The 27,100-nt window shown below is 45.6% G+C and overlaps 1 protein-coding gene across 2 annotated transcripts in view; it reads left to right on the plus strand.

The window, feature by feature from the left end:
- LOC127056604 (actin-binding protein WASF3-like) overlaps nucleotides 1–27,100 on the plus strand; it is a 50,089-nt gene that overhangs the window by 11,759 nt on the left and 11,230 nt on the right. For both annotated transcript variants that reach the window (XM_050964673.1, XM_050964674.1), the window contains exons 2-6: nucleotides 1,021–1,145; nucleotides 16,190–16,354; nucleotides 21,263–21,397; nucleotides 24,940–25,093; nucleotides 26,171–26,288. In XM_050964673.1, coding sequence (XP_050820630.1) covers nucleotides 16,222–16,354; nucleotides 21,263–21,397; nucleotides 24,940–25,093; nucleotides 26,171–26,288 — 540 coding nt within the window. In that variant the 5' untranslated portion in view covers nucleotides 1,021–1,145; nucleotides 16,190–16,221. The remainder of the gene's footprint in view (nucleotides 1–1,020; nucleotides 1,146–16,189; nucleotides 16,355–21,262; nucleotides 21,398–24,939; nucleotides 25,094–26,170; nucleotides 26,289–27,100) is intronic.

A 27,100-nucleotide genomic window follows, 5' to 3' on the forward strand; every position in this document is an offset into this window, starting at 1 on the left:
AACAGAGCAGAGAGAACTTTGGGGTCTGTGTGTGTGTGTGTGTGTGTGTGTGTGTGTGTGTGTGTGTGTGTGAAACGTATCATTGCTTCCACAGTTCTAAGGAGACCAAACTCTAAGCTGCGTATTCAGTTTTTACCCAGGCTAATTCCTGTTACATTCAGTGGGCCTGATTCTCCTCTCACATTAGTTTTACAGCAGTGTAACTCCACTGGTTTTCTTTGGCTTACTCCTGATTTACATTGATATCAGTGAGAGGAGAATCAGACGCAGTGGATTTTAACTAGAGTAAATGATATCACAAACTGGTAAACTGGTAATCTTGTAAACACTCCTCTCATAACAAAGCTCTGAGTTTAGATACATGTTGAGCTGTAACCAGTGCTTGTTTGTAACAAAAGAGGTACTGGGGCTCCCTCAATTAGGCGCCGGGGTGCAAGCATTTTTTTTTTTTACTTTCATAACTGATGCGGCAAGCCCAGAACGGCTGGGGCTATGAACTGTCAAGCCTAGAGGTGCCAGGGCTCAGACCTGGCAAGCCGCGGCATGAATTAAGCACTGGCTGTAATCCTGGTGCTTTCCACCCTGGCAGCCACACAAAGGCTTCAGGGCAGGTGTAAAATATATGGCTGTGGCATCCAAAGAATTTGAACAATTACTTAAGAGTAACCAAGTGGCGGGATTTAAAGGGCAGATGTGGGCCCATTTTCAGTGACTTTGCCTGCAGTAGCTGGATTCTGTAGGCAGCCCTTGATACAGTTGCCTGCATTTCCTAATGGACTCTGAGATGAAGCAGAAATAAAGCCTCAAACCCTCAAGTGCTGGCATGTTTCCTAATCTGAATTATCAAATAAGTTTGAGGAGAAACGCAGGAGCCCTAAGGGGGGACTGGGATTCCCTTTCTTCTTTTCAATGGAGTGAGTGGCTGAATGGCTGTGATTGGTTGGTAATGAACTGCCGCTTGGTCTTGGGGAGAGGATATTAGGGGCTCCTTTTCGCACTCTGTATCTTCTCCTTTCACAGGGAAAATGTCTGCCAGCTGACAGCCTTTTCTTCTTCTGCTAAGCCACAGCAACCTCAGCAGCAATACACACGTTTTATAAGAGGGCTCCAGTAATAAACACAGTTTACAGCTGATCCCATTCAAGGTGAGCTACTCGTCCTGTCCTCTTAGGCACTGTCTGCACTAGGCAGAAAGACATCACAAGAGGTCATTGCTTGGAACCCCTCAGGCAGCACAGCACAGATGGTGCAGAGAGAGCAAGGACACAGTCTGACCTAGCTGTTATGGGATGCTCTGCTGTCCAGAATTGCCAAAGTGCAAAGTGGTTCAGCTACTCTTCCTCTCATCCCAGCCCGGCAACTGCCAAGTCCTTATTAAGAGTGGGGAGCAGAGTACTGTGTGCATTGACCATGCATGGCTCCTCTGTTTGGGTGAATACACCCAGGGGCCAGTGCAGCTCCTTTGCAACCCTTTATGGCACTGGAGTATAGAGGGACTGTACCGAGGGGTGGAATTTGGCCCCTTGTGTTCTCACATTACAACGATCCCAGGTCCATTACAAGCATTATTTATACTGATTTGCATGCAGTACCTGCACTGGCTGAACCACTGCTGCCAGCTATGGTTTCTGTTCAGTATGGATAACAAGTGTTGCAGCTGCACTGGTTCTGGTGCCTCTTCTCAAGCACAATGCAGTGCTTCGCATTTGGAAATCACCTAAAAGGCCGTGCCCCCAGGAACTGTGCTGAGAGTTAGGGGGTAGGTATGTCAGAATACACTGGTGTGTCGAGGCAATAAACATTTGCTGGGACAAGCAAAACAGCTGGCCTAGTCAAGCAGCTGCTGACTTTGCAAGGTTTTCGTCGCTTAGATAACAAGTTTTTAAGCATGTGCCCCTGGGAAAGAGCTACTTTCCCTTCTCCATTAAACTAGTTTCATAGTAGAACAGCTGCGCATTTCTGCTTTCTTCTCTGTTTGGGTATTTGTGCAAGATGTGAAGTAAATTCAAGGTACAACATATAGATGCAGGACCATCAAGTCTAGTATCTTGCCTCTGGGAGTGGCCAGTATCTGACCCTTCAGAGAAAAGTGACTTCTCACCCGTCCTACAAGACCAGATGTGCAATGCTCTACAGAGTGGAAAGATCAGGATTCCATCTTGACTGCCATGAATGACCAGGTTATGCCCTGAAGCCTGAGATTTCATTCCTCCTAGTTTAGCATCTTCAGCTTTATCATTGGTTTATAAATAAAGTCATGCCAGGGGGTAGTTGTCTATACTGTGGAGATGATATTAGTTACATGGTGAAAGAAGCTAAGGACTATAATGGGTCGATTGTTACTATGGTACAGTAGAGGCTCACAGAGAAGTTGTTTCTTTCAACTCAAAGAACCTGTTGGTGAAACTTGAGTCCTAGCTCTAAAGGCCTGATTCAGGTCTCATATGGGGGAGGAGGAGAGAGTCAGGTGCAACTCCAGTAAGTCCATAGAGTTACGCTGGTTTAATTGAGAGGAGAATCAGGGTTTATGCCTTTATGTGTCTTTCCACTGCATGTGGCACACCAAACCAACAGACATGTATTTCATCACATTAGCCTGAGTTGGTGGCATCAGCCTGTAGGTTCGTTGAATCTCATAGGCATGAAACTGCCCACAACAATGAAAACCTTCTGCTAATATGATCCTGTAAGGCGCTAAATTCTCTCCACTCCTATTGACACCAGCAGGAGTTGAGGGTGCTCAAGACTTAACAGAATCAGGCCCATTGCTTCCAGTTTTCCAGCTGCTTGATCCTGACTCTGAGAAGCGTGTGTTAAGAAGCGTGCTGGGAAATTGCCTTAAATGCCTGAGTTTAGTGTAGCAGCTTCTGCCGTTGACTAATTACTGTTCCATAATGTGCAATACGGTTGCAGAGCTTCTAATGAGATTCTGAAGGTAAACAAAGCCATTAGGTTAATTTTCAGGATAAAAGTGTGCAGGAACAGGCTGCTGAAATATTGAGTGTGAGATCATTCCGTAGGGCTGGAATCCATCCTGAAGCCCTCTCTGAATGACAGCCATGTAATGACTGCTGGCGGAGCTGTCACTTCCTGGGCCGGGTCCTGTGCTGGCATGGATTGGTATAGCACCATTGACCAAAATGGAACTATGCTGATTTACATCAGTGGAGGGTCTGGCCCATTATTATTTATTATTGTATAGTGCTCACAGGTGTGCTGGGCATTGCACTAAGAATATGTAGATGAGAGGGCCTTGGCCCAAACAGCCCTCAGTGTAAATGATGGACTTGAGAGGCTGGTGAGGATGCAGCCTACCCTAGGAGTGGGAAAGGAGGGAAAGATTCAGATGACAGACATAAGGTTAGTCAGTTTAGGTCTCCATGTGGTTTAGTTGTGATGTGTGATGCATTTTTGCTCAGCGCTGAGGGGAGACTGTTCAGGCTTGAAGGGAAATTTGGATTTTGTTTCTTCCACTTCACTTTCTGACCCCTCCCCCTCCTTCTTCATTGTCCCTGTAAGGTAGTGTACTCGCGACCAATAGCACCCCTTTGTGTCAGGGTTCAGTGCTGCAAGGGGTCCTTATCTCCAGAACCTCCTGCAGGCCATCCCATCTGCCTCTCCCTGGGCCCAACCCTCTTGCCAAGTCACATACAGTTCAGTCCCCTTCCAGGGTAACAAACAGGTTCAGCTGAAAGTTCACAAAACATTTCAACGCAAACAAGTCTTCAGTCCCCCTCTTGGGCTATTCCTCAGCACATCCTTTGGGGTCAGTCTTCAGCTCCACCCTGGGCTCAATATTGCTTCCCTCAGGCTTGCATGCCCCTTCCTCTGGGGCTAGTAGGGGAACCTAGGCTCACCCTCTATCCTGGCTTCCAGCCCAGTAACCCTGTACTAAGCAGCTAGGTCTGCTTCTTCAGATACACTGCTGGTTCCCTGGGCTGCTTCCTACCTCTAAACCCCCTCGAGCTGTGCTCCCCGAGCCTATGCTTAACACAACCTCCTTTTGGTTCTCAGCCTCTAGATTCTCTCTAGATTTTCTCAGCTTCGCCTTTCTCTGCTGAACTAACCCCTCTTCCACCACTGAAGTGCCTTTAACTGACCCTACCTCAGGTCCTCCACACAGGAGACTACCCTGCTCCCTGGGGATCCTCTCACTTGGCTTCTGACCTATTTAAGCTCTGTCTTCAGGCTCCTCCCACCCAAGCTTCACTTGCGCTCTGTACGCAGGTCTACACTTCAGTAAAAGACCCGCGGCACTGCTGCGGCTGTGCTGGGTCAGCTGACTAAGGCTCATGGGACTATAAAATTGCAGTGTAGATGTTCAGGCTCGGGCTGGAACCTGGGCTTCCAGATCCCGTGAGAGAGGAGAGTCTGAGAGCCCAGACTCCGGCCCAGGCCCGGATGTCTACACTACTATTTTTAGCCCCACAGCCCAAGCCCTGCAAGCCAGAGTCAGCTGCCCTAGCCTCTGAGACTCAATGGCGTGGGTTTTTTATTGCAGCGTAGACATACCCTTAGGGTTTCTCTCCACTGGAGAGTTCTGTCTCTTCCGCAGTTTCCCTCCCTCTTGGTATGTAACTGAGTTACATAAGAATGGCCATACTAAGTCAGACTAATGGCCCATCTAACTCAGTATCCTATCTTCTGACAGTGGCCAGTGCCTGAGGCTTCACAGGGAATGAACAGAACAGGGCAGTTTCAAGTGATCCATCCCCTGTCATCCAGTCCCAGCTTCTGGCAATTGGAGGTTTAGGGACACCTGCGTATGGGGTTGTGTCCCTGACCATCTTGCTTAGTAGCCATAGATGGATCTATTCTCCATGAACTTATCTAGTTCTTTTTTTTTAACCCAGTTATACTTTTGGCCTCCACGACAATCCTTGGTGATGAGTTCCACAGGGTTGACTGTGCATTGTGAAGAAGTACTTCTTTATTCTTGTTTTAAACCTGCTGCCTATTAATTTCATCAGGTGACCGCTAGTTCTTGTGTTATGAGAAGGGGAAAATAACATTTCCCTATTCACTTTCTCCACACCACACATGATGTCATAGACCTCTGTCATACCCCCCTATCATCATCTCTTTTTCAAGTTGAACAGTGCCAGTCTTTTTAATCTCTTCTCATATGGAAGCTGTTCCATGCCCCTAATTGTTTTTTTTCACTCTTTGTACCTTTTCTAGATCTTAATGCAATATTCAAGGTGTGGGTGTACCATGGAGTTCTTCTCTTATGTTTTATGGGGAAGCAGACTCATCTGCTGAGTCTGTAACCGCCACCTACTATATTCCTCGTGCATTCATGCCACTACACTTTCTTATCCTGTGCTATAGCTTTAAAATAAGTAGTAGAGTTTTTTTACTGTGATCAACTTTCCCGTTACACTCACTATACCCCTCATAGTATATTCTGTTACCTTAAAGCATCAAAATTCTTCTCTGAAGAACCTGTTTTCCTGGAAACAGTCCCTGCATTCCATATCAGGTGATCAGCTGTTTCTTTAACCTTACACAACCCATCTTTGTGTTTATCCAGTAAAGATAGCTTACTATTCAAACCGTTGTGACCAGTTATCAGTCTAAATATGAGTACTTCACTGATCCTTTCATAATTTTGGAGTACAGCATTATCCTCTATTTTGGGGCATAATTCATGGAATCTTCTTCTTTTCTCGTTGGTCCACAATTCTTGCCCTTCCTATTTAAATCCTTTTTGAACCAAACTTTTAAATTCCTGCTTATTCAAAGGAATCTTTATATCAATTTCTCAATGTTTTAAAACCATTTTTCATTTCCCTATCCGCTATTTCATTGTCAGATATCCCAGCGAGATGGAATTCATGCTAGTATTATGTTCACATCCAAGCATACCAAGTGTTGTCAAAACAATATTTCATTGATGAGCTCATTCCTGCTTTCAGAGGTATCCCTTTTGAATTGCCAGTATACCTGAAAATGAATCCAAAAAGAGAACAGATGTGGTAGGCCATATGGCCTTTATCCAGTTTCCTGCAAATATTATTCCCACCAATTCAGCTGTCATAATAGCTAAAAAATTAGATATTCTTTTAGATTTCTTAAATCCAAGCACAGGGGGTCAAAAGGCTGCTCGTACTCTACCTGTTTTTCATCTTTCAAGCCAACAGTATATATTTGGCTCCATTTACCATATATAAACTCAAATGTAAACTTTCATGTAAAACAATTCTTTCTATCTCTTGATTTTATTATATAATTCTAAATCCACATCTGGAGAGACAATTTTCCAGGTATAATTTATTGCCCATAAGTATAGATTTTATATCTTCTCGTCCTTCTTTTTCACTTTTTTTTTTTACCCACATTTTAACTCGAAGAGTACAGGGGAGTTTATTGTGTCAGGCTAAACTTTGTCCAGTTACTGCCAAACATTTCTCCTATATTTGTCCAGCATTCTTATCTGCACTCTTTCCCTTGACTTTGGGGGAAGAAAACTTGTCTCTTTCACCAACAGAAGTCGGTCCAGTAAAAGATATTGCCTCCCCACTGTTAGCCCAAAATGTCAGGTCTAACATTTTTATTCTTAAATGGATAGGCATTTCTCCAGTAGCTACCTGCATTACACACAGTGGTGGTGTAAGAAATGCATCACATACAATTTGTAACACTTGAGCTTGAATTTACTCTAACTTTTTAAGCTCTGAACTGGATGCAGAGCTAAATGCTTAATATCCACACTCTGATCTTATTAACGCTGTATATAGCTTCATCAGCACTTTCTTATCTGCTCCCAAATTAATCCCAGCAATACTTTTAAGTACATTACTCCTCCTTTATATTTGTTTGTAATACTTTCTATATTGCCCTTCCAAGTAAGTTTATTATCAAACAATACACCTGGAAACGTAAAACTGTTGACTACATGTGCCTGTTTTCCACAAAGATATGAATGACACTCATAAATCTTTCTTCTAGTGAAGATCGTCCCCTTTGTTTTAGTGATTGAAAATTTAAGTCCCCAAACAGGTCCCATTCTGAGACACCCCCCCCCCAAAATAGCAGTTATCCCCTATTGAGTTCCCTGTTCCTGAGTTCCTTATAAGGCCCAGTCGCCCAATGATCCTTACCTAGCTCCACCCCATCTGGCCAGGAGGCAATCAATCAATCACAGGTGCACTAATTGGCTCTTAACTGCTTCCCTACCACATGATGGGAGTGAGCCCCATTACAGCCCCACTTCAAACCCATCCATTTCCCCTGTCCTTCACCTCCCTCCTACCCTGCCAGTGCCTTCAATTGGCCACCTACTCCTCTCCTGCACACCGTCCCCTCATGAGCACTCTCGACTGTGCCTCAGACAGAGTAGAGTGAGAGTCAGGCGACATGTTCAGCAGAAGAAGGAACATTCCTCTGACTGGCACTCATCTCTCTGTTCCGGCTGTGTCAGGACTCGGGGCGGTTCAGGGAACAGGTCAATACAGTCTCAGCAGGTTGTGAGAAGCGAGGGGAGAGTGAGAAAAAAAGTTCCAAATGCCCAGGACTCCCACTATAGTTGAGAGACTTGGCCTAGGCCTGCACGCTGAATCACTGGCAACCACTGGAGCTGTCACTGCTGCCCAGTTGCACTGCACAAGATGGCTGAGGGCAGGAGGGTCTGTGCCCTGTGGAATTCTAGATGTAGAGAAATTCCAGCTGGTCCAGGTAGCAGTGGGCAAAATAGGGATTTTTCTTCTCTAGCCCCTTATAGCTAAAGAACTCCATGCTCTTTGCACACATCAGCTAATTAAGTCTGACAACCCCTATTGTGAGGTAGGTCTCATTATATCCATTTACAGATAGGCAGACTGAGGCACAGAGCGGTATGTGACTTGCTCAAGGCTGCATGATGCAACAGTGTGTTAGAGTCAGGAAGAGAACCCAGGAGTCTGGGTTCACAGTCCTTTGGTTTTAACCACTAAACACATTCTGTCTTTTACATCTAACTCTTCTCAACAATTTCTGGCTGAGACAAGGTGATTTAGAACCAGCTCTTCTCCAGCTAGGCCCCTTCTTTCTCCTGATGAGTATTCTTAGTCCTGTCAGCACTGAAATACCAAAGGATCACCTTGTGTAGAGCTCTGTCCTACTTGCCCAATAAAAATCCTGCTGGCTTTGCATGGTACAAGTCTGCAGGTGATGTTGATGGCCTGGCTGATTTCCTAACAGGCTTCCTTTTACTTGATCTTCTTGAGAGACTGACTAGCAAGGTCAAAAACACAGCTGTTTTCAAGACAATTCTCATTATTAGCTGTGACAGCTTTCTTAAGCGAGAAGCTTAAAAGCAAGGGAAGGAAAACTACTGTTGAAAAGTCCAAGCTCTAGGATGGGTCTCCTGGAGAGTTTCCCCTCTAACTGGAGTGCTCTTATGACAGGGGGTCTTCTATGTCAAGGATGTTGGCTTAAAGTGAGCTGGGTCTCACCAGATTGCAGACAGCCAGAAAAATGATGGGTTAGGGATGATTGATGGCAAGAGGGCATTATAATATTTCAACAAGCTGTATGGGCACGAACATGCTGTTAGGAACTAATGAAAATCCATGGTGCACAGTGACGCATCCAGCACTTCTCTAGACCTCTTTAAAGTGTTCTACTCTGAAGAATAATTACCGTGAAATAACTCCTTCTTACCTATGGGTCTGCTCCTTGGGTGTATTTAAAATCTGATCTGCTTATTTTAGGCAAAACAAAATAAAAATGAGCTACATTTTACTGCTGTTAACCCTGCCATGCCCAGGCAGCTAATGGAAGCACTAGCTGAGTTGGAGTTCGTTCAACAGAATTCCAGTTGCAGAGACAAATTCTGCTCTTACTTGGACCCAGGCAACTCCAATGAAGACTGTGGTGTGCATAACTTAGGGCAGAATTTTACCTGCAGAAACCTTATAACTGCTGACCATGTGGCTATGCCCTTGTGGGACTAGTATGCACAAATATGATTTGCATCTGTGTAAGCTATGCGTAACCCATGTCTGCTCAGTGCTGCTCTGTCCTGCTCTAGTGACTTGACTAGAAGTTTGAGTCTGGACAGCCTTTGAACTAATTACAAGTAGCCAAAAAAGTGATCTATCTGACAGCTGCTCTGTGTTATATGCATTGGGCAAAGCTGGACTGGATCCCAGCAAAGGAGCTTTGGAAACTGTGTGAGTCTGATCCTTAAACTGCCTGTAACTGTTCTTCCTTTGCAAGACGGTCTTTGCATATAGTTTAGGCTGGGCTGCAGGTCTATCGAGTAGCATTCTTCTTGGCTTTAATACAGAAATGAGCCCTGCATCAGCAGTATCTGGCTTCCACTTATCCCAAGATCACAAGTTATCATGGTCTCCCCCATGCTCTAGCCCGTAGGAACTGCCGACAGCTGCCAGTCACCCTTTGATTAGTGTACACAGAAAGAGCAGTTTCATGAGATGGTGTATTCATAGATTGAAGGCCAGAAGGAATCACTGGTCATGTAATCGGACCCTCTGCATTGTACAGGGCGTTACATTTCTCCCAGTTACCTGTGTATTGAGCCCAATAATTTGTGTCTGACTAAAGCCTAATTTCCAGAAAAGCATCCAGCATTGAGAGATGGAGAATCCATCACTTCGCTGCGTAGTTTGTTCCAATGGTTAGTCACTTTCACTGTTACAAATTTGTGCCTGATTTCTAATCTGAATTGTTGGGTTTCAGTGTCCAGCCATTGGTTCTTGCGGTGCCCTTCTCTGCTAGACTAAAAAGACCTTTAGTACCTGGTATTTTCTCCCCGTGAAGGTACTTATAAACTGTGATCAAAATCACCTCTCAATAATCTGTTTGATAACCTAAACTGACAGAGCTCTAGGGCAGTAGTTCTCAAACTCAGGCTGCTGCTTGTTCAGGGAAAGCCCCAGGTGAGCTGGGCCGGGCCAGTTTGTTTACCTGCCGTGTCCGCAGGTTCAGCTGATCGTGGCTCCCACTGGCTCGCTGCTCCAGGCCCATGGGGGATGCAGGAAGGGCGGCCAGCAAATCCCTTGTCCTGCACCACTTCCCACAGCATCCATTGGCCTGGAGCGGCAAACCGCAGCCAGTGGGAGCCGCGATAGGCTGAACTTGCGGACATGGCAGGTAAACAAACCATCCCGGCCCGCCGGGCTTTCCCTGAACAAGTTGTGGCACAAATTTGAGAATCACTGCTCTAGGTCTCTCACTGTAACACATTTTATCCTGCTCTTGAATAATTTTTGTGGGTCTTTTCTGAACTGTCTCCAGCTTTCCAACATGTGACCAACAGAACTGAATGGATTCCAGGATTGGGTCTCACAAGTGTCACATACAGAAGTAAAATCATCTCCTTCCTCCTACTCACTACTACCCCTTCATACAGCCAAGGATTATGTGAGCCCTTTTTTGTCACAGCATCACACTGGGAGCTCATTTTGAGTTGCTTGTCCACTATGACCCCTAAATCCTTTTCAGAGTCACAGCTTTCCAAGATACAGCCCCCTCCATTCTGTGGGCATGGCCTACATTCCTTGTAGAACTCTGCCTTTGGCTGTATTAAAATACATTTTTGTGTGAATGGACCCAGGTTACCAAGCAATCCAGATGGCTCTGTATGTCTCCCTGTCCTCATCATTGTCTACCAGTCATCTGTGCATTGTTTCCTTGGACCCTTTGTTGACTTGCTGTGGGCCATGAAGTGCTATTCATAGCAGTCAATTAAGAGTCTGTAGATACATGGCACATGGCTGGCTCTAACCTCTTCCATGACAGTTGCCCAGTACTAGCCTCACATGCTTTTTCTTTTTCTGGCCGTTTAACAAGGGAAAGTGACACTTTTTAGGGTGATCCACTTCAATGGGACTGTTACCTACTAAATAAAGTTCATTGAAGTCAATGGGAGACTTTCCACTGACTTCAATGGGCTTTGTATCAGGCCCACTGTGCCTTTTATCTGTGTCCATCTTTGTGGAAACTCTGCTTCCCTGTTCATTCATTGTCTTACTGCTGGTGCTCACAGTTTGTGTCAGCAGGACAGAAACGCTGGCTGTTGGCACTTGATCACCATTTTCTTGGCTGATGCTAAGACTCCCTCTTTGTTTCCATCTTTTAATTGTCTGGCTCAAGCAGCTCATTAAATGCTTTCCCCCAATCCCCCTTTCCTGTCCCGGTGCTGGCCATGGCCCAACTGGACTGCAGAGCAAGTTGAATTGAGGACTATGGAGAGTTAGTTGTATGGCACACAGAGAATTTTGTTTTTAGCTTGAATCAAGTCCAGGCTAGTGGTGAATGGCAGCTATTGCCATCTAAACAGCCTTTTGGTGGCCTCTGTGGAAAAAAAACTGATGGGTCTCAGTCCATTTGCGAGTGGAAAGGTGCCTTCTGGTTTCCCTACTAGGTTAGAACACAACCAGCTACTATGAGCAGAAAGATGCCAAACTGTGTCTACACTTGTGGCTGGGTGATTTTTCAGTCATACTAGCCAGCTTGAGACTGAAAAACAACCTTTTTTCGTAGTCTAGACAAGGTCATAGATGCAGAGGGCGAGATACACGGCTACACTCTGGCTGCTTATCACCACTCTAGGAGCAGCTGTAAACTCGGCTTATCTGAGCACTTAAAGTAGGTTTACAGCTCTTTGGCATCACTGCCGTGGTGCGAAGCACCTGGTGCACACTAGCCAGTCTGACCAAGACTCCCTTAGGCTCTCTGGGTATGTTTACGTAACAATTAAACACCTGCAGCTGGCCTGAGGTCAGCTGACTCTGGCTCGTGGGGCACAGACTGCAGGGCTGTAAAACTGCTTTGTGGACATTCAGACTCAGGCTGGAACCCAAGCTCTGGGACCCTGCAAGGGGGAGGCTCCCAGAGCCCAGGCTCCAGCCCAAGCCTGAACATATATCTACACAGCAATTTTTAGCCCTGCAGCCTGAGCCCTGCAAGCCTGAGTCAGCTGACCAGGCTGTGGGTCTTTTATTCCAGTGTAGATGTACCTGCTGCCTCTACTTTGCGCTCCAAGGTTCAGCCTTCTGTGAGTTGCTTTCCCAGTTATTCTCCTCTCTTCAAACCCCATAGTACATAAATTACACCAGTTTAGACTCAAGGGGCTGATTTCAAAGGTGATATCTATGGGGAGAGGTAATTGACACACCAGTAATGGGTGTGAGAGGATGGCAGTTTAAGATGGTGTAACTGGGAGGCTGGAAGAAGATGTAAGTTACACCAAGTTTCTAATCTCTGCAATTGATCCAGAGAGTGGGAACTAGGAAGTGAAAGTAAAATTTTTATGGTGATCCCCAACCCTTCGCCCTTCGTTACAGTAGTTCTTGCAGATGAGCCCAGCCCCACTGGAATTCATTAAGCATCCTAATCCTTGTCACTATCAGCGCTGAGATCCTGCATTGTCGTTGATTTCTTACCTGGTGTATTTAGAATGTTTCGCTCCCATTCCTGTGGTTTTGCTTTGCATTCACTATTTACAGTTTACCTCAGACCTTTTGGCCATATGTGTGTGTGCAAAAGAAAACGGCTACAAGTGTTTAAAGCAGCCAAGTGCTTGGAAAATGGGTTTTGTTTCTCCTGTGGGCTCACACATACCAGCAGACAGCATAGATCTCCCATGAAAATTGTGTCCCAGAGAAATATATTCATTTCAAAGTCAACTGCTTGAGGGAAACTTCTGAAAATAGTTTTGAACCAAGAACAACAATGTACCAGTGTTGTGGAGGGAGGGCGGAGGGGGGTACCGTTGTGGCTCCTGATCTATAGCACATTTTGGCAATTCCTGTTAAGATCCAGACCAAGCAGCATGGCTGTTTAGCACACCAGTCGTCAGTTTTCCTTTCACAGCAGGAGCACAATTCAGGCCATGTTAAAGTTCAGTATTAATTATTTAGAAACAACTTTGTGGTGCCGTGCAGACGCTGATCTGCATTTGAAAACAATGTCAGTGTCTGCACAAAAAGCAAGTTATAAAGGGGAACTGTGGGGTGTGAAGTTCACGGAAAAGTTGACCATGTGGTTCCAATGGGATGCTGTTCTGCTCTCCACATGGATGGACCAAAAAACCCCAGAACTTTGCAGGTTTCTGGCTTTTAAAAGAGCCAGAATTACTGGCTCTTGTTAATAGTGCCTAACTACTCTGCTCAGAATTATTAACGTCTGACTTGGTAAGCTGTTTTTCCTTGACTGCAGAAATATAACAGTTAAGGACACAGGGCTGCAATGGGTTTGTGCGGGGTATAAAATGGCAGGATTTAGGCTCATTGGTAACGGTGGGGGTGCCTGGGTGTAACTGAGAATTTGGACCATATGTAGCAAGCTAACCTGGATTACTTGGTGCTCATTAAGGCCAGCCTTAATCACAAGCAATATTGGTTGTTTGGAGCCTTGCACAGACACTCAGCTCATAGATTGGCTTGATTCTAGCAGTGGCACTAGAGGAGGTCGTATTTCCTCACCACGCTCCTGGAAAGGAGAGGTCCCTCCTTGCTCGACTCCTTAGGGCCAGAGGAAAAAATAACTTGTAGCTGGAGCTACCTCTCTGGCAACTTGGGGTTGACAACCTGAATGATTCATAATCACCCTCACCCCACACTGGTTGTGGTTCCTGGAAGAGCTGTGGTAACCCTCCCCTCTAGGGTTTCATACAGTCCCTGGCTCACAGTGATACATTAAACCATTCATAAACTTGACACAATATGGTCCCCAAGTACGTTTCATGCAGTTGCAATACTGTATCTATCACAGCTAGCGAGGCTGTAAGCTGCACTGGAACTGGTTGTTGTAGCTTCTTACTCACGTCTGCATCAGCCTGGGATGGAAGTGATCATTGAAAAATGAGAATACAATGGGCCTCAATCTTGCCATGGAGGCAAAAGGAGAGTTCATTTTCCATGGCCCGTTCAGTCCCTGGCCTCTTGGCTGAGACTCTCAGCAAGGGGTCCAACCATTGCCAGTTTCAATAGTGTTTTTAGCACTATGGATATCTTTCAACTGGGAAGAGAACTGAGACCCACCAAACTCGTTTCACCGGCCTGTTTTGTAGAGGCTCTGGGTCACTAACAACTTTGAGCTGGATTTGGACCTAGAGGTGAAAGTCACTGCAACGCAGTTCCTTGAGCTCCAGGGCAATGTCATATTTAATAAATGCTGATTTCTGTGTTCCTCCCTGACATTGCTTGAAGTTAACCTATGACTGTGCACAACTCAGCAGTAGAACTGCTTGAGCTTTGGAATGATTGCAGTCATATGACTTACTGCTAAAACTGTAGCTTCTGAGCTCCGGAACACCTCCAAGTGGACTACCCCAGTGAGACTTCTTCCAGGGTGTAGTAAGCCCCCATCACCCTCAACTTCCTCTGCCCCAAGAAGAGTTAACAAAATAGCTGGTAGCAAATATTAATTAAAAATCCCAAACAAAAAGCAAAAGACTAAGGAGAAAATGAAATGCTGCTGGTCCATTATTTTGCTCTTTGTCGCATTCCCATTGGTAGCTTAGGGACTAATACTCCTCTTCTGCCATTTTTGCACTAGGGTAACTCTGTGGACTTCAGTGGAGTAAGACCTGACTTACCCTGTTGTAAGTGAGATCAGGATCAGACTCTTAGGTTGTAAGCTCTCTGAGACAGGAACCTAATCATCTTGTTGACTGTAAAGCAACTAGCAAATGATTGTACTAGGTTAATAATGCACTTAATTTGCCCATGTCCCGTTGATAAATGTCTTTTCATTTTGCTTAAATGAACAGCAGTGACTACTACTATCTGCTGTGGCCCATAGCTAATTTTTGCCACAACAAGCAGCCCCTCGTGCTAATGGAGAAGTCTGACAACTCCATTAAGGCATTGGCTTTTCCGGGCCTTCCATCCGTGAATCAGTCCCATGTTATTTCAGCTAGTCCATCTTAAGCAGGTCCCATCTGCATTAGCAAATTTGGAAGGCAAGAAAGCCTTTGGCAATGGGGAAGGGTGAAGGGGGAAGTGAATTCATTAGGCTTGTTTAATATTGGGATCTCCCAACGTCTCACTGACCTGTCAAATAATTAAACATCCCTGGATTCTTATGCAGTCCCTGCATTGCCTGCCAGTGTGTGATGATAACTATTCATAGAGCGTGCTTGTTGCTCGGGGCTGTCGCAGAACTGGCAGCCAGCATGAGCAGGATTTATGTGCTGCTTTTCATTCTCAGCAGCTGGGCTCTTGTAACTGATGGACAGTAACCCAGTTCTGAAGAGCAAAAGAGGGAGTGTGTGGATTTGAAACACATACAGAACGATTGGGAATAACCGACACACACAAAAAATGATTTGCTTGGGCAGGGCGGAGCGGAGACTGGCTCCTTTGTACTCGGATGGCCTGTATCGGTATATCATGGTGCCCCCAAATTAAAAATAAATCCCAAAGAGCTTTGCAAGCTGCTGGAGATAATGGAATCACATGTGATTGCTGGTTTCAGTTTTGTCATTTTGGTTGGAAAAGGCACCAGTCGGGCTTTTCAAGAGTGGAGGGTAAGAGGCTGGATGGATCAAGAGACTGGTGATAAGATGTGGAGCTTTATATTGCTGTGTCTCTGGCTTGGATCCAGCTTAGGTAAGGTGTCTTGTGGATCTCCTTGCCTCTAGAAGCAGTCCCTCTAAGGCCAGTGTAAGGGTAGAGTGCACTGCTGCTGTCTGCACAGCCCCCGGCTTTGCAGAGAGATGTGCAGTCTCTACAACAGTCAACCTGGCCTCTTTCATGAGTGCCAAACTCAATTACAACACTTTTAAAAATGCAGACTGTCCCCAGATGGAAACCTTCTCTCTGGGTGTGCATAGGCGCGTGGATACCCTGGGGATGGGGAGCTGCATGCTTGGGCACACACATTTTCCACACACATTTAACTGCATGACTGTCTTGCTTGGGAGGTGCTCAGCGAAGCGGTTGCTGCGTGCTTCCCATCAGATGCACTTTATTTACACCCCCGCTGCCTGGAATACCATAGGTCACAAAGCGAGAGCATTAAACATCTATGGGAGGATGGAGGCAGGGCTCCCTGCACTGTACAGCTTAAACCACCTCTCAAGCAACCAAATGGCAGGGACCTATTTTAAGAACTCTTCTGGAGGCAGGTAAAGAGCAGACTCGTATTCCCTTTGTTAAAAGGGCAGCTGCTTGAAGGATTCCCTGCTTGGTTAGAGATTTCCAGAAAAACAGATTTCTCTCCCTTTCTGCTTCAGCCCAGGGAAAGCAGTGAGAATTCCCTGGAAAGATGCCTCTGGTGAAGAGGAACATTGAACCTCGTCACTTGTGCCGTGGCGCTCTTCCTGATGGGGTGACCAGCGAGCTGGAATGTGTGACCAACAGCACCTTGGCTGCCATCATCAAGCAGCTGGGTAGCCTCAGTAAGTTGAAAAGAAGAGGGAATGGATGGATCGATCCTCTGTGGGGTTCTTAGGCAGAGTGGCTGTTTTGTTCATCATATACAAAAATCCTCACTTCGGGGCTTACTGGATCAGAACTTCAGATGGTATGAATTGACTCCAGGATTATGAGTGTGAAATGCTCAGGGAGATTAGAGAGGCTGCAAAAAGAGAAAACCCAATAATAATAATGGGGGATTTCAGCCATCCCATATTGACTGGGAACATGTCACCTCAGGATGGGATGCAGAGATAAAATGTCTAGACACCATTAATGACGGCTGCTTGGAGCAGCTAGTCCTGGAACCAGCAAGGAGAAAAGCAATTCTTGATTTAGTTCTAAGTGGTGCACAGGATCTGGTCCAAGAGGGGAATATGAGTGAACTGCTCAGTAATAGTGACCATAATGTGATTAAATTTAACATCCTTGGGGGGAGAAATATCACAGAAACCTACCACAGTGGCATTTAACTTCATGCCAATTTAAAAAAAAAAAGCTCTAGAGGGAATCTGGCAATTCCAGGCCAGTAAGTCTAACTTCAATACCAGGCAAATTGGCTGAAACTATAGTAAAGAATAGAATTATCAGACATATGCATGAACACAATATGTTGAGGAAGAGTCAACTCAGCTGGCAAAGGGAAATTATGCCTCACCAGTCTATTAGAATTCTTTGAGGGGGACAACAAACTTGTGGACAAGGGTGATCCAGTGGATACAATGCACTTGGACTTTAAGAAAGACTTTGACAAGGTACCACACCAAAAGCTCTTAAGCAAACCAAGCAGTCATGGGAAAAGAGGGAAGGTCCTCTCATAGATCAGTAACTGGTTAAAAGACAAGAAACAAAGGGTAGGAATAACTGCTCAGTTTTCACAGTGGAGTGAAATAAATAGCAGAGCTATTTAACGTATTCATAAATTATCTAGAAAAAGGTGTAAACGACAAGGTAGCAAAGTTTGCAAATGATACAAAATTATTCAAGATAATTAAGTTCAAAGCTGACTGTGAAGGGTTACAAAGGGATCTCATAAAAAGGAGTGACTCGGCAAGAAAATGGCAGATGAAATTCACTGTTAATAAACACAGAGTAATGCACATAATCCCAACTGTACATACAAAATGATGGAGACTAAATTAGCTGTTACCACTCAAGAACGAGATCTTAGAATCATCATGGATAGTTCTCTGAAAATATCTGCTCAGTGTGCAACAGCAGTCAAAAAAGCGAACAATGTTAGAAGCCATTAGGAAAAGGATAGATAGTTAGACAATAAATATCAAAATGTCACAATATAAATCCATGGTATGCCCACACCTTGAATACTGCATGCAGTTCTGGTATCCCCATCTGAAAAATGATATCGAATTGTTTTTTTATTCAGAGAAGGTTTTACAGCCCCGTCCCCCTCCCCTCACACCCTCAATATTATTGAAACGTACATTGGGGAGTCTAAAGTAAGTTGGAAGTGATTATTATGTGCAGTACTTGAAATGTAGACTGAAGCATCCAATATACCTCTTGCTATGGAAATAAATGTAAGTGAATAATCTGCAGTGTCCCCTATGAAGACCTGTTTTCTCATTGTAGTGATTACTTTTTTTTTCCACATGTATTATTATGAATAGACCCTAGAAGTCCCAAATGAGATCAGGGCCACGTTGAGCTGGGCACTGTACAAACATGTAATAAGAGACAGTCCCCACAGAGTTTACATTCTAATCAGACAAGACAGACAAAGCATGAGAGGGGAAGAGAAGCCCAGAGAGATTAAGTGACTTGCCCAGGATCACACAGCAGGTCAGTAGCAGAGTTGAGGATATCATCCAGATTTCTTGATTTACAATCCAGGGACCTAAACACTAGGACACAGTGACTCTTGTGGGGCATGTTGAAAGGGACTGTATATTTTAGGAGATCGAAAAGGGGATTCTGAGATCTTTTACCTCCACTGTCAAAGGTTGAATTTGGCCCAGACTGGTACTCATGCTGTTCATGGGTAATCACTAGCCTCTGCTAGATTAGTTTGGGGATATTTTTGCAGTGGTTAATATGTATCCAGATGGTAAAAGGCTCTAATTCTTTCCCCTCGCCCCACATCTTCCCCAGAAGCAGTTTCAGCAGAGAGGCTGAAGAGAGAAAGAGGTGTGGATAAACAGAGACCTTCTCTCTTTCCACGCTGTCACTCTGGCATCTTTCATCTGCATTATATTCACTTTTATTTTTAAACCCCCCCACGTTTTCTGAGCTGCTTAGAGCACAGCAGTTGATAATAGTCGGCCACATGCAGGGATCCCTCCCCCCCACACACACACGACAAGCCCCATGGTCTACTCATCACAAAGAATGGAAATAAATTAAACCAAGACTGTCTGAGTTGCTTTGCAACTGGATCAGATCAGAAAACTACAAAGCCCAGATTTCCCTGTTATTGAAGAGTGTCCATCTGCATGAAAAACTCCTTGATCCTGAATCTGTGGGGATCGCTTGCTAGATGTAGCTGCAAAAAGAAAGAAAACCAAAAAAACCCACAAAAACTCAGCTCAGAACTGTCATCCTAAAAGTACCACATTTAAAACGATATTATTTCTCAAAAGGAGAGAGAGGGAGAGATCAATCCAAATAAGTCGTGAACCAGGATTGAGTTAATATGATTCTCACCTGCAGGTGTCAGTAGTGTTTTGATAAATGTTGTGATATTTAGACCTTTCCCACGTTAAAAGATTAACATGGAAATGTGATGAACTGTGAAATAATATAAGTAGCCTTAATTCAGAGTCTTTCAGCTACATCAAAATGAGTAGTGGATTTTTTTCTTCTAAGCAGTTGATTCAACCCTAGTACAGTTTTTGCTCATTCAAGATTGAATTCTTTCAGGACAGTTTAATTAGAATAGATGTTATTAAACTTCCCATGGACTGGGAACAATACTGATCTCGGCAGTCCTAGAGATCACTAACAGGGCAGTTATAGTGGACACACACACACTCACTCACGTACGTTAATACCTGGATTTGGCTATACCATTTCAGTCTCTAATAGGAAGCAGATAGTCTGATCCAATGGATAGAGCACTGGATGGGGACTGAGGAGACCTAGGTTTTATTCATAGCCCTTCCTCTGACCTGCTGTGTGACCCTGTGAAACTGCATCTTGTGTATTTAGATTGTAAGCTCTCTGTGGGAGAGGCTGTCTCTTTGGTATGTGTGTGTACAGTGCCTGGCGCAACAGAACCCTGATCATGCTTAGGGTCTCCAGATTTTCTGCTCCCTATATGGCTCTTTTCCAATGTGACTGCCAGGTGCTGGCTTGTCTCCAGCCCAGGAAAGACCCCACTGCCCATGCCCAGAGACTCTTTCCAGGCACAGTTTTATTTTCTAAACATAGTCAAAACATAAAAGGAGTTTCTCAGCCCACTGTGGACTGCAGCTGCCAGAGGATTTTCCCCTTTGCCACTCAGTGCCTCCTGCAGGATTCTCCTGGCCCTTTTCACAGAGCACTGCCTCCCAGGGCTTTCTCCCACGAGACCCTTTTCCCTCAGCAGGTTCCCACTGCCTCGCCTCCAAGTGGACTGTGGCAGTCACAGCTGCACCCAATTCCTTACTGCCAGCCTGGCTCTTTATAGCCCCAGGTGCTGCCCCATCCTCTTAAATAGCTAAACTGGGAGCACCTGTTCTGGGACAGGAGTGTGGAACCTGTTGCATTTGAAGGAGCCAACCACTTGCTGTCAGTGACAAAATGGTCAGTTTCCGCATTCAGAAACATGCAAAAATATTGAGGTTAAAGCCACTTAGAATGAGGGTGCTGCAGAGAACCTGTGCTTTTGGTTATATAGTGTAGCAAATTCATGGCCACCCAAGATTTCACCATTGTCTCTGGTGCTCACCATGGCTATTGAGACCTTCATGGCAATAGCAGGTGGTAGAAACAAGCTCCTGCTGGTTCAAAAGCAGAATTCTCCTTGGAGCTCAAGGAGAATATCTCCTTAGCGGACAGCAGTATGCAGCGGATGGCACACCTTAGAGCAGTTCTGATTCTGTGCTGCCGAAGACAGTGCTGTGCACAGACACATCAGCTCATTACAAAATACACAATTAATATACTTGACCAGTTATACAATTTAGACATGAAACCAACCAGGAGCGGCGCCAGGGTTTTTGGCGCCCTAGGCAGGAGTCCTTCCGCGCTCCCGCTCGTTGGTGGCAATTCTGCAGCGGGGGGGGGGGGTTCCTTCCGCGCTCCTGGTCTTCGGGGCACTTCAGCGGCGGGTCCCGGAGCGAGTGAAGGACCCGCCGCAGAATTGCTGACGAAGACCCAGAGCGTGGAAGGACCCCCCACCGCTGAATTGCCGCCGAGGGTGGCAAAATGCTGCCCTCCCAAATCCTGGTGCCCTAGGCGACCGCCTAGGTCGCCTAAATGGAAGCGCCAGCCCTGAAACCGACAGTTAAAAGGAAATCAGTTCCATCACGCATATTCCTGTCTTTCATTATCACTTGCTTTGGCCACCAAAAAGGAACTTTTTACTGCACACACAAAACATGGAAAGATTCTTGCAAACAAGCCGACCTGTCTTGGCCAAGCATGAGGGCTGGAGACTTGGGTTCCCATCTTTCACACGTCTCCCAGGCCCCCTGGGAGGAATGCACTGCTCATGCTTGTGGCTAGTTTGTTCAAACTGAAGGCTGCACAGATCTGGGGAAATAATGTCTGGGAATGCAGACAGATGTCATGGAAAACAAATGGGAAGGCCAGGACTGCACTGGCTATGCCTGTCTTTTGTAGCGGAGTCCCCATGGGAAAATCCTTACATTTGCCTCTCTCTATAACTATATCATCCATCTCTCAGTTGGGCTGCCATGTACACCCCTCTTTGCCTTTTGTTCTTTAAGGCAGACATGCTGAAGACATATTTGGAGAACTGTTCAATGAAGCTAACAGTTTCTATATGCGGATGAACTCCCTGCAGGAGAGGGTGGACCTTCTGGTGATCAAGGTCACTCAGTTGGACTCGACGGTGGAGGAAGGTAAGATGGGACTGGCCGACAGGAGTTGTCTTTGTTCATTTGTAGAATGTGGAGGTTGCAGCTGGAAGGAATTTCAATTGTAACTTTCCTTTACTAAGATTTTACTAATATTTGGCTTGCTCCTTTCTCTCTCTCTGCCATGGAGAGTCATTCCAAAGGATCAGGGGGCAGTATCAGCCTGCTAGCCTGGAAGCCATTTAAAAAAACCCTAATTCTTATTTCCGCTGAGATTGTGAATGCCACAAACAGCCAAATTTAGAGGCAGTTTTTAGTGAGGAAGTTCCCAAGAAACCGTGGGAGGTTTAGAGCCATGGAAATGGCTCTGCATCACCCCAGCTTGGAGGAACATAGCAATTGCCATAGTCTGGCATCCTGTCACCAACCAGTGCCAGATTCTTCCAAGGAAGGTGCAAGGATCCCTGCTGAAGTCAGCTATGCACTCAAGTGCTCCCCAGGAACATGTCTTCCTAACCCCCTTAGCTGGAGGCCAGCTAATGCCATAAAGCAGGAGAGTTTGTATCCTTTCCAAAACTCCTTTATTTTAAATCCTTGCTCGCTCTTCTAACCCTGGATAGCATAACTCACAGCACGTTTTAGCTGTTTTCAACTGCCAGAGCAGCCCCTGGGGGCTATGGCAGCTGAGTGTAAGTTCGAGCAGCCCAGAGGGTTAAGGAAAGATTACCAATATGATCAGGACCATGGTGTATTCTCTGGCCTGTTCAAGTTACCGGAGTGTAAGTGGCAACAGGATTTGTCCTTCAGTGTTGAATACTGGATCCAGCTGGCTGGAAGTCATTCTGGGGGCTGTGCCCATTGCGACTCACGTCCTTCCCTTGGAAATGTTGCTGTGTGTTTCTTTAAGAAGATCGTCCCTGTGCTGTCTCAAAGGTAGCCCTGTGTAATGCCACAGTTGCTATGGTTATTTGTTCATTGAATCCCTGAAATGCAGGTAACTTATCAGTCGTATCTCAGTGCTTCTCATGGGCAGCATTAGGTATCTGCTGATGCGGCCATGAACTGCCCGTCACCTGGGATCACAGCAGCTACCCACCTGGACAAGGAGAATCGGACAGTCTGTCACTGCCACTCCTTAACTCCTGCAGAGAGAAGGGGGCAATCCCTCCCTTCCAGACCACCCCTCCCTTCTTGTGTGGTGTAGCTGCTGCCTTGGCAGCTCTCCATGCAAAATGTGTTAAGAGAAAATACTGCAGGCAAACATATGAACAGTAACCTTGTTTGGGAGCAGAGAGAACACAGGCAATTATTTGATCAACTTACCGCATGAGATTAGCCTGGGAGAGAAGCGGAGGATGGCAGGGAAGCAGGAAACCTGCCTAATTAATAAATGTGACTGATGGACAGTCAGACATCTGAAGAAGCACTACAAACATCCCAATGGAGGCCAGAGACATGGAGATCTATGCACTGAAACACAGGCAGCAGACACTGGCACATAGGTACATGAGTGCAGGACGTAACACATATGGAGCCTTTCTCTTGCTAAACACATGCTCAGTGTGTCTGCAGATGAGAGCTGGGAGGGAAATGATTTTCCCATTCTAGGCAAATTTATGAGATACTGAAAAAATGTCCCACTCTGAATAAGGGTGAGAAATCATTCTCAAATCTTTTTACAGCCAAAATCTTTTTACAGACCGAAAAGCCAAAAAAAGCTTTTGGCTCCAGTTAACCAAAATGTTTCATTTTGGCAACTTTTAAACTTTTTTTCCAAACATTTTTTTAGTAAAAAAAAAAGTGTTGAAACTAACCAGTTCCTGTGAAAAGTTTGAATTTGATGAATCAACATTTGCTGAAGTTAAAAAGTTTCATTGAAAAATTCCTGACCAGCTCTATTGCAGACACACGCAGCCTGGCTAGAGAGCGGATTCAATGGATAGAGTTTGCTTCCCGGCCCGCTGAACAGGCTAGGAGACAGCCATGACTGTCCTGGGATATCTGATGTGGCAACTTGATGTCTTTTTGAATACTGGGGAGAAGGAGGAGCGTGGCAAATGCTAACAGATCCACAAAGCCAAAGTCCCAGCAAATAGCAGCAGGAGGCCAGTGCAATCTTTCTGATGAGGCATTAGGAGTTAGAGATGAATCTCAAGTTAGGCTGGATCAGAACTTCCACAGAGTTTCAGGGTGTTCTGATCTGGGGGGTTGGTTCAGGCCCATCTCTAATAAGAATTGGCCAAGACAGCCTGGTTGCATATAGTGCGGAGTAGACAGTACCACTGTTTGTAAAAGTGTCACGCTGCATGTGGCTGCAAAGGATGATAGAAAATTAAAACAGGACTTAGCATTGGTCTTAGGTTGAAAAAATTCCTCTGCACAAAATCCCATTGCACTCTTCCACGTTCCTTTGCTTTTGGAACAAAATTGGTCTGTTTTACACTAATCAAAAGGTGGATTTTCTAAGTGCCACTATTCCATGCAAAGGAGACTTAACCAGGGTCGAGAATCTGCCCCAGTAAATTTGCATATGTATCTGACAGAATCTCACATGCTCCCTCCATTAGAGACAGTTTGCCTTTCCTTGGACATTTCGCCTCTGTAACATCCCTGCATTCATACAGCTTACACTGATGTGGGGAACTTCTGCTTGTGCTTGCCTGACACAAATCCTGCCATGAGTAAACTTCACCGAATGTAGGTCTCTTTCAGTTCAGTGATGAAAACCAGCCCACTTCCCGTCAGCAGGTCTGTCACAGCGTAGGCCTGTGTGCAAGCTCAGAGTGGTTCCTTCTTTTGGCAAAATGCTGTTTTCCAGCCGGTGGGAGTTCCTGCAGCACGACTTGTAGTGGAGTTGGCATCGCAGGCAGTCAGCAGAAAAGCTTTGGATGGCTTAAGTGGCTGTGCCGGAGGCTGGATTTCTGCCTCCCACTCTCCTCACGCACAGCTCTGCCTCACGTGCCCACATGCAGGAGAGGCCGGGGCAAATGTTCACCGATCAAAAGGGCTGGATGGATTGTCATCGATCGTGGGGGAAATGCCAGAAATTCTGGTTTGTGCCATCAGAGAGGCCTTGATTTTAATTATGAAATAATACGGAGGTGGAAATATTAATGCCTAGGCACCACTGGCATCCAAAGTGACCTGGGACAAGTCTCTAGCCTGCACAAATAAACTCAAATTGAACATGAACCAACCTTTTAATCTAGAGTATCCAAGTCTGGTTAATGTTTTGAATAGCTGTACATTTATATGCTGGGTATTGGATGAGGCCGGCAGGCATGCAGCATGCGTGTTGGGCACAGGGGAAAACGGGAGGCATGCAGTGTGAGTGCTGGATGCAGTGCACAAGCTGGGCACAGGTGGGACTGTCACACACACAATGTGAGTGTTAGGGCTGCAGTGCTCAAACGCGAGGACGTAGTGTGAATGGCAAGTGTGCCTTGTTAGGGCGGGGTGCAGAGAGCAAAGGCCAGGCACCTGGCCCAGTGCTGGGTGAAAGGTGTAGGAGTTGTGTTGAGAATACAAACAGCAAGCCCTCAGCCTTTCCTCGGGCACATTAAGGTTTCTTTCTTGTGTGTTCACAGTTTCACTGCAAGATATCAACATGCGGAAAGCGTTCAAGAGCTCAACTGTGCAGAATCAGCAGGTGGTCTCTCGGAACTCCATCCCTAACCCCGTGATGGAGATGTACCAACGCTGTGACAAGCCACCACCGCTCAACATCCTCACGGCTTACAGGTAAAGGGTGTGGGGGTTGGGCAACATGTCTCATGCCCACTGTGTGACTTCGGCGTACAGTTCAATATAGACCAAACAAGCCCTAGCCGAGCCAAACCTACTTTGGAAGAGATTGTTTCCTGTCAAATCATAAGGACCCACTTCTGATCAACCTTACCCAGTTTTACTTGTATGTAACTCCATTGCCTTCAGTGGTGTTACTTCAGGCCCCTTATCTCTTTGCTTGTACACTCTGTTCATGCTGTTGTATGGGGCTTCCTCTGGAAGTCCATTGGTGCCCTTGTCCTCAAGTGCTGTGACGGAGTCAACCTGAAGTCACAGTTGTGTCGAGTGGTGTTACTGGGTGGTTACAGGAGAATATTAGTCCACTCTTTGATGATGGTTCAGTAAATGATGCTCTTTTCTCGGCTGTTCAGCGGTCTCAGCATTGCAGCTACAAGACAATCGAAGCCACCCAGAGTTTATTTAATACAGCCAGTAATATGCTGTACTTGCACAGTGCAGATCATCCAATGATAAATGTGATGTGAGAAAGTGTCACTGATCACTAACAGATTGAAGCTAAATATGGCCTGTATCATCCCAAAAGGCAGGAACCCAACCTCCACCCTCATGCATCTCTGGGGGTGGGAAGGAGTAGTAACATTTGGGAGCTTCTTTGGAAAATTAGAGACTCTCTTGGAATTCTGTATCAGCTTGTATGTCAAACAGGCCTTAATAAACCACTAACTTTGAAGCCAATAATATTTTCCATTTTTTAGCAATTACTTCTGAGTGTCATCTGTGCCAAATCCTTAATGATCTATGTTGTGGTGAGAGGGGAATGGGTGGAGAACGAGGTGGGGATGGAACAGTGAGGGGGATGGAAGGAGGTAGCTGGACAGAAGGAAATAAGCAACTGTAGGCTGAAGCAAAGAGGTGTCTTGCTGCCAGCCCGTGGAGCTCGCTGGGGTTCATTTCCCAAGTGCTGGGCTCATTAACGTGCCTTTGTTTTTCGCCATTAAGTAATTAATAACATTTCATCCTGTTGCTGAGAATTTCCTCTACCCCTCCCCAACGCTGCTGTGATAATTTCAGGGACGACAAGAAAGATGGCCTCAAATTCTACACTGACCCTTCATATTTCTTCAACTTGTGGAAGGAGAAAATGCTGCAGGCAACTGAGGACAAGAGAAAGGAGAAACGCAGGCAGAAGGTAAAAGCATCAGAGAAGGCTTTGAATCGGGCCTAAGATGAGGCTGGTCTGGACTTAGTTTGATAGTCTGATACTGTTATAGTGTCCTTCTGAAATGGGTGCAGTATCTCTCTCTCTCTGTCATATCTGAGGTGCCCTTCACCGTACTATCATCCTCAAACTCATGGCCAGTCAATGCTGCTCTGGTAGGAGTCACTTGTGAAGGAGATCTACTAGTTTCCCACCTTAGCACCCGAACAGGTTGACAGCCCAAGGAGCCTGGGATGGAGCTTGGGTATTCTCACCCCATGTGTGCCAGTCACCAGTTGCGAGGTTTTTACATTCAGGAAACATACAGATCTCCTAATGTTCAGACCGGCAATAAAGGAATCACGAGACAGTCTGGTGTCAATGAGTTTCTGGTGTGTTGCTTGCTCTTGTTTGGGGAGTCATATGACACTGAAACCTTTGGAAAACAAATCCCTCTTGGCTATTTTGGACATTATGCTACCTTGATTGAAGTCCCCTACATGCCCCTTAGCTATATGGCACTCAAGGGATTGGCCCCTGAGAACAGAAATATAAAGGAAATCCGGGGTTTCAGTGGTAGGTAAAGGATCCCCCATTGCTTTTCTTTTTAAAGAGCCCAGGGACAGAAAAGCATGTTTTAAAATAGAAGCAAGCCCCGCACGTGGTCAGAGAACATGTTTAAGGCCTGGGTTGAAGAGAAACAAGCTTATCCCATAAGCACCAGTAGATGCTGCTGGACCTTGTCTTGTCCTGTTTGCTTTGGCTAATGCCTATTCTGATGGAAGGTGTCTGAGCAATGGGTG

Source organism: Gopherus flavomarginatus, chromosome 8 (assembly GCF_025201925.1).
Source record: "Gopherus flavomarginatus isolate rGopFla2 chromosome 8, rGopFla2.mat.asm, whole genome shotgun sequence".
Taxonomy (NCBI): Eukaryota; Metazoa; Chordata; order Testudines; family Testudinidae; genus Gopherus; species Gopherus flavomarginatus.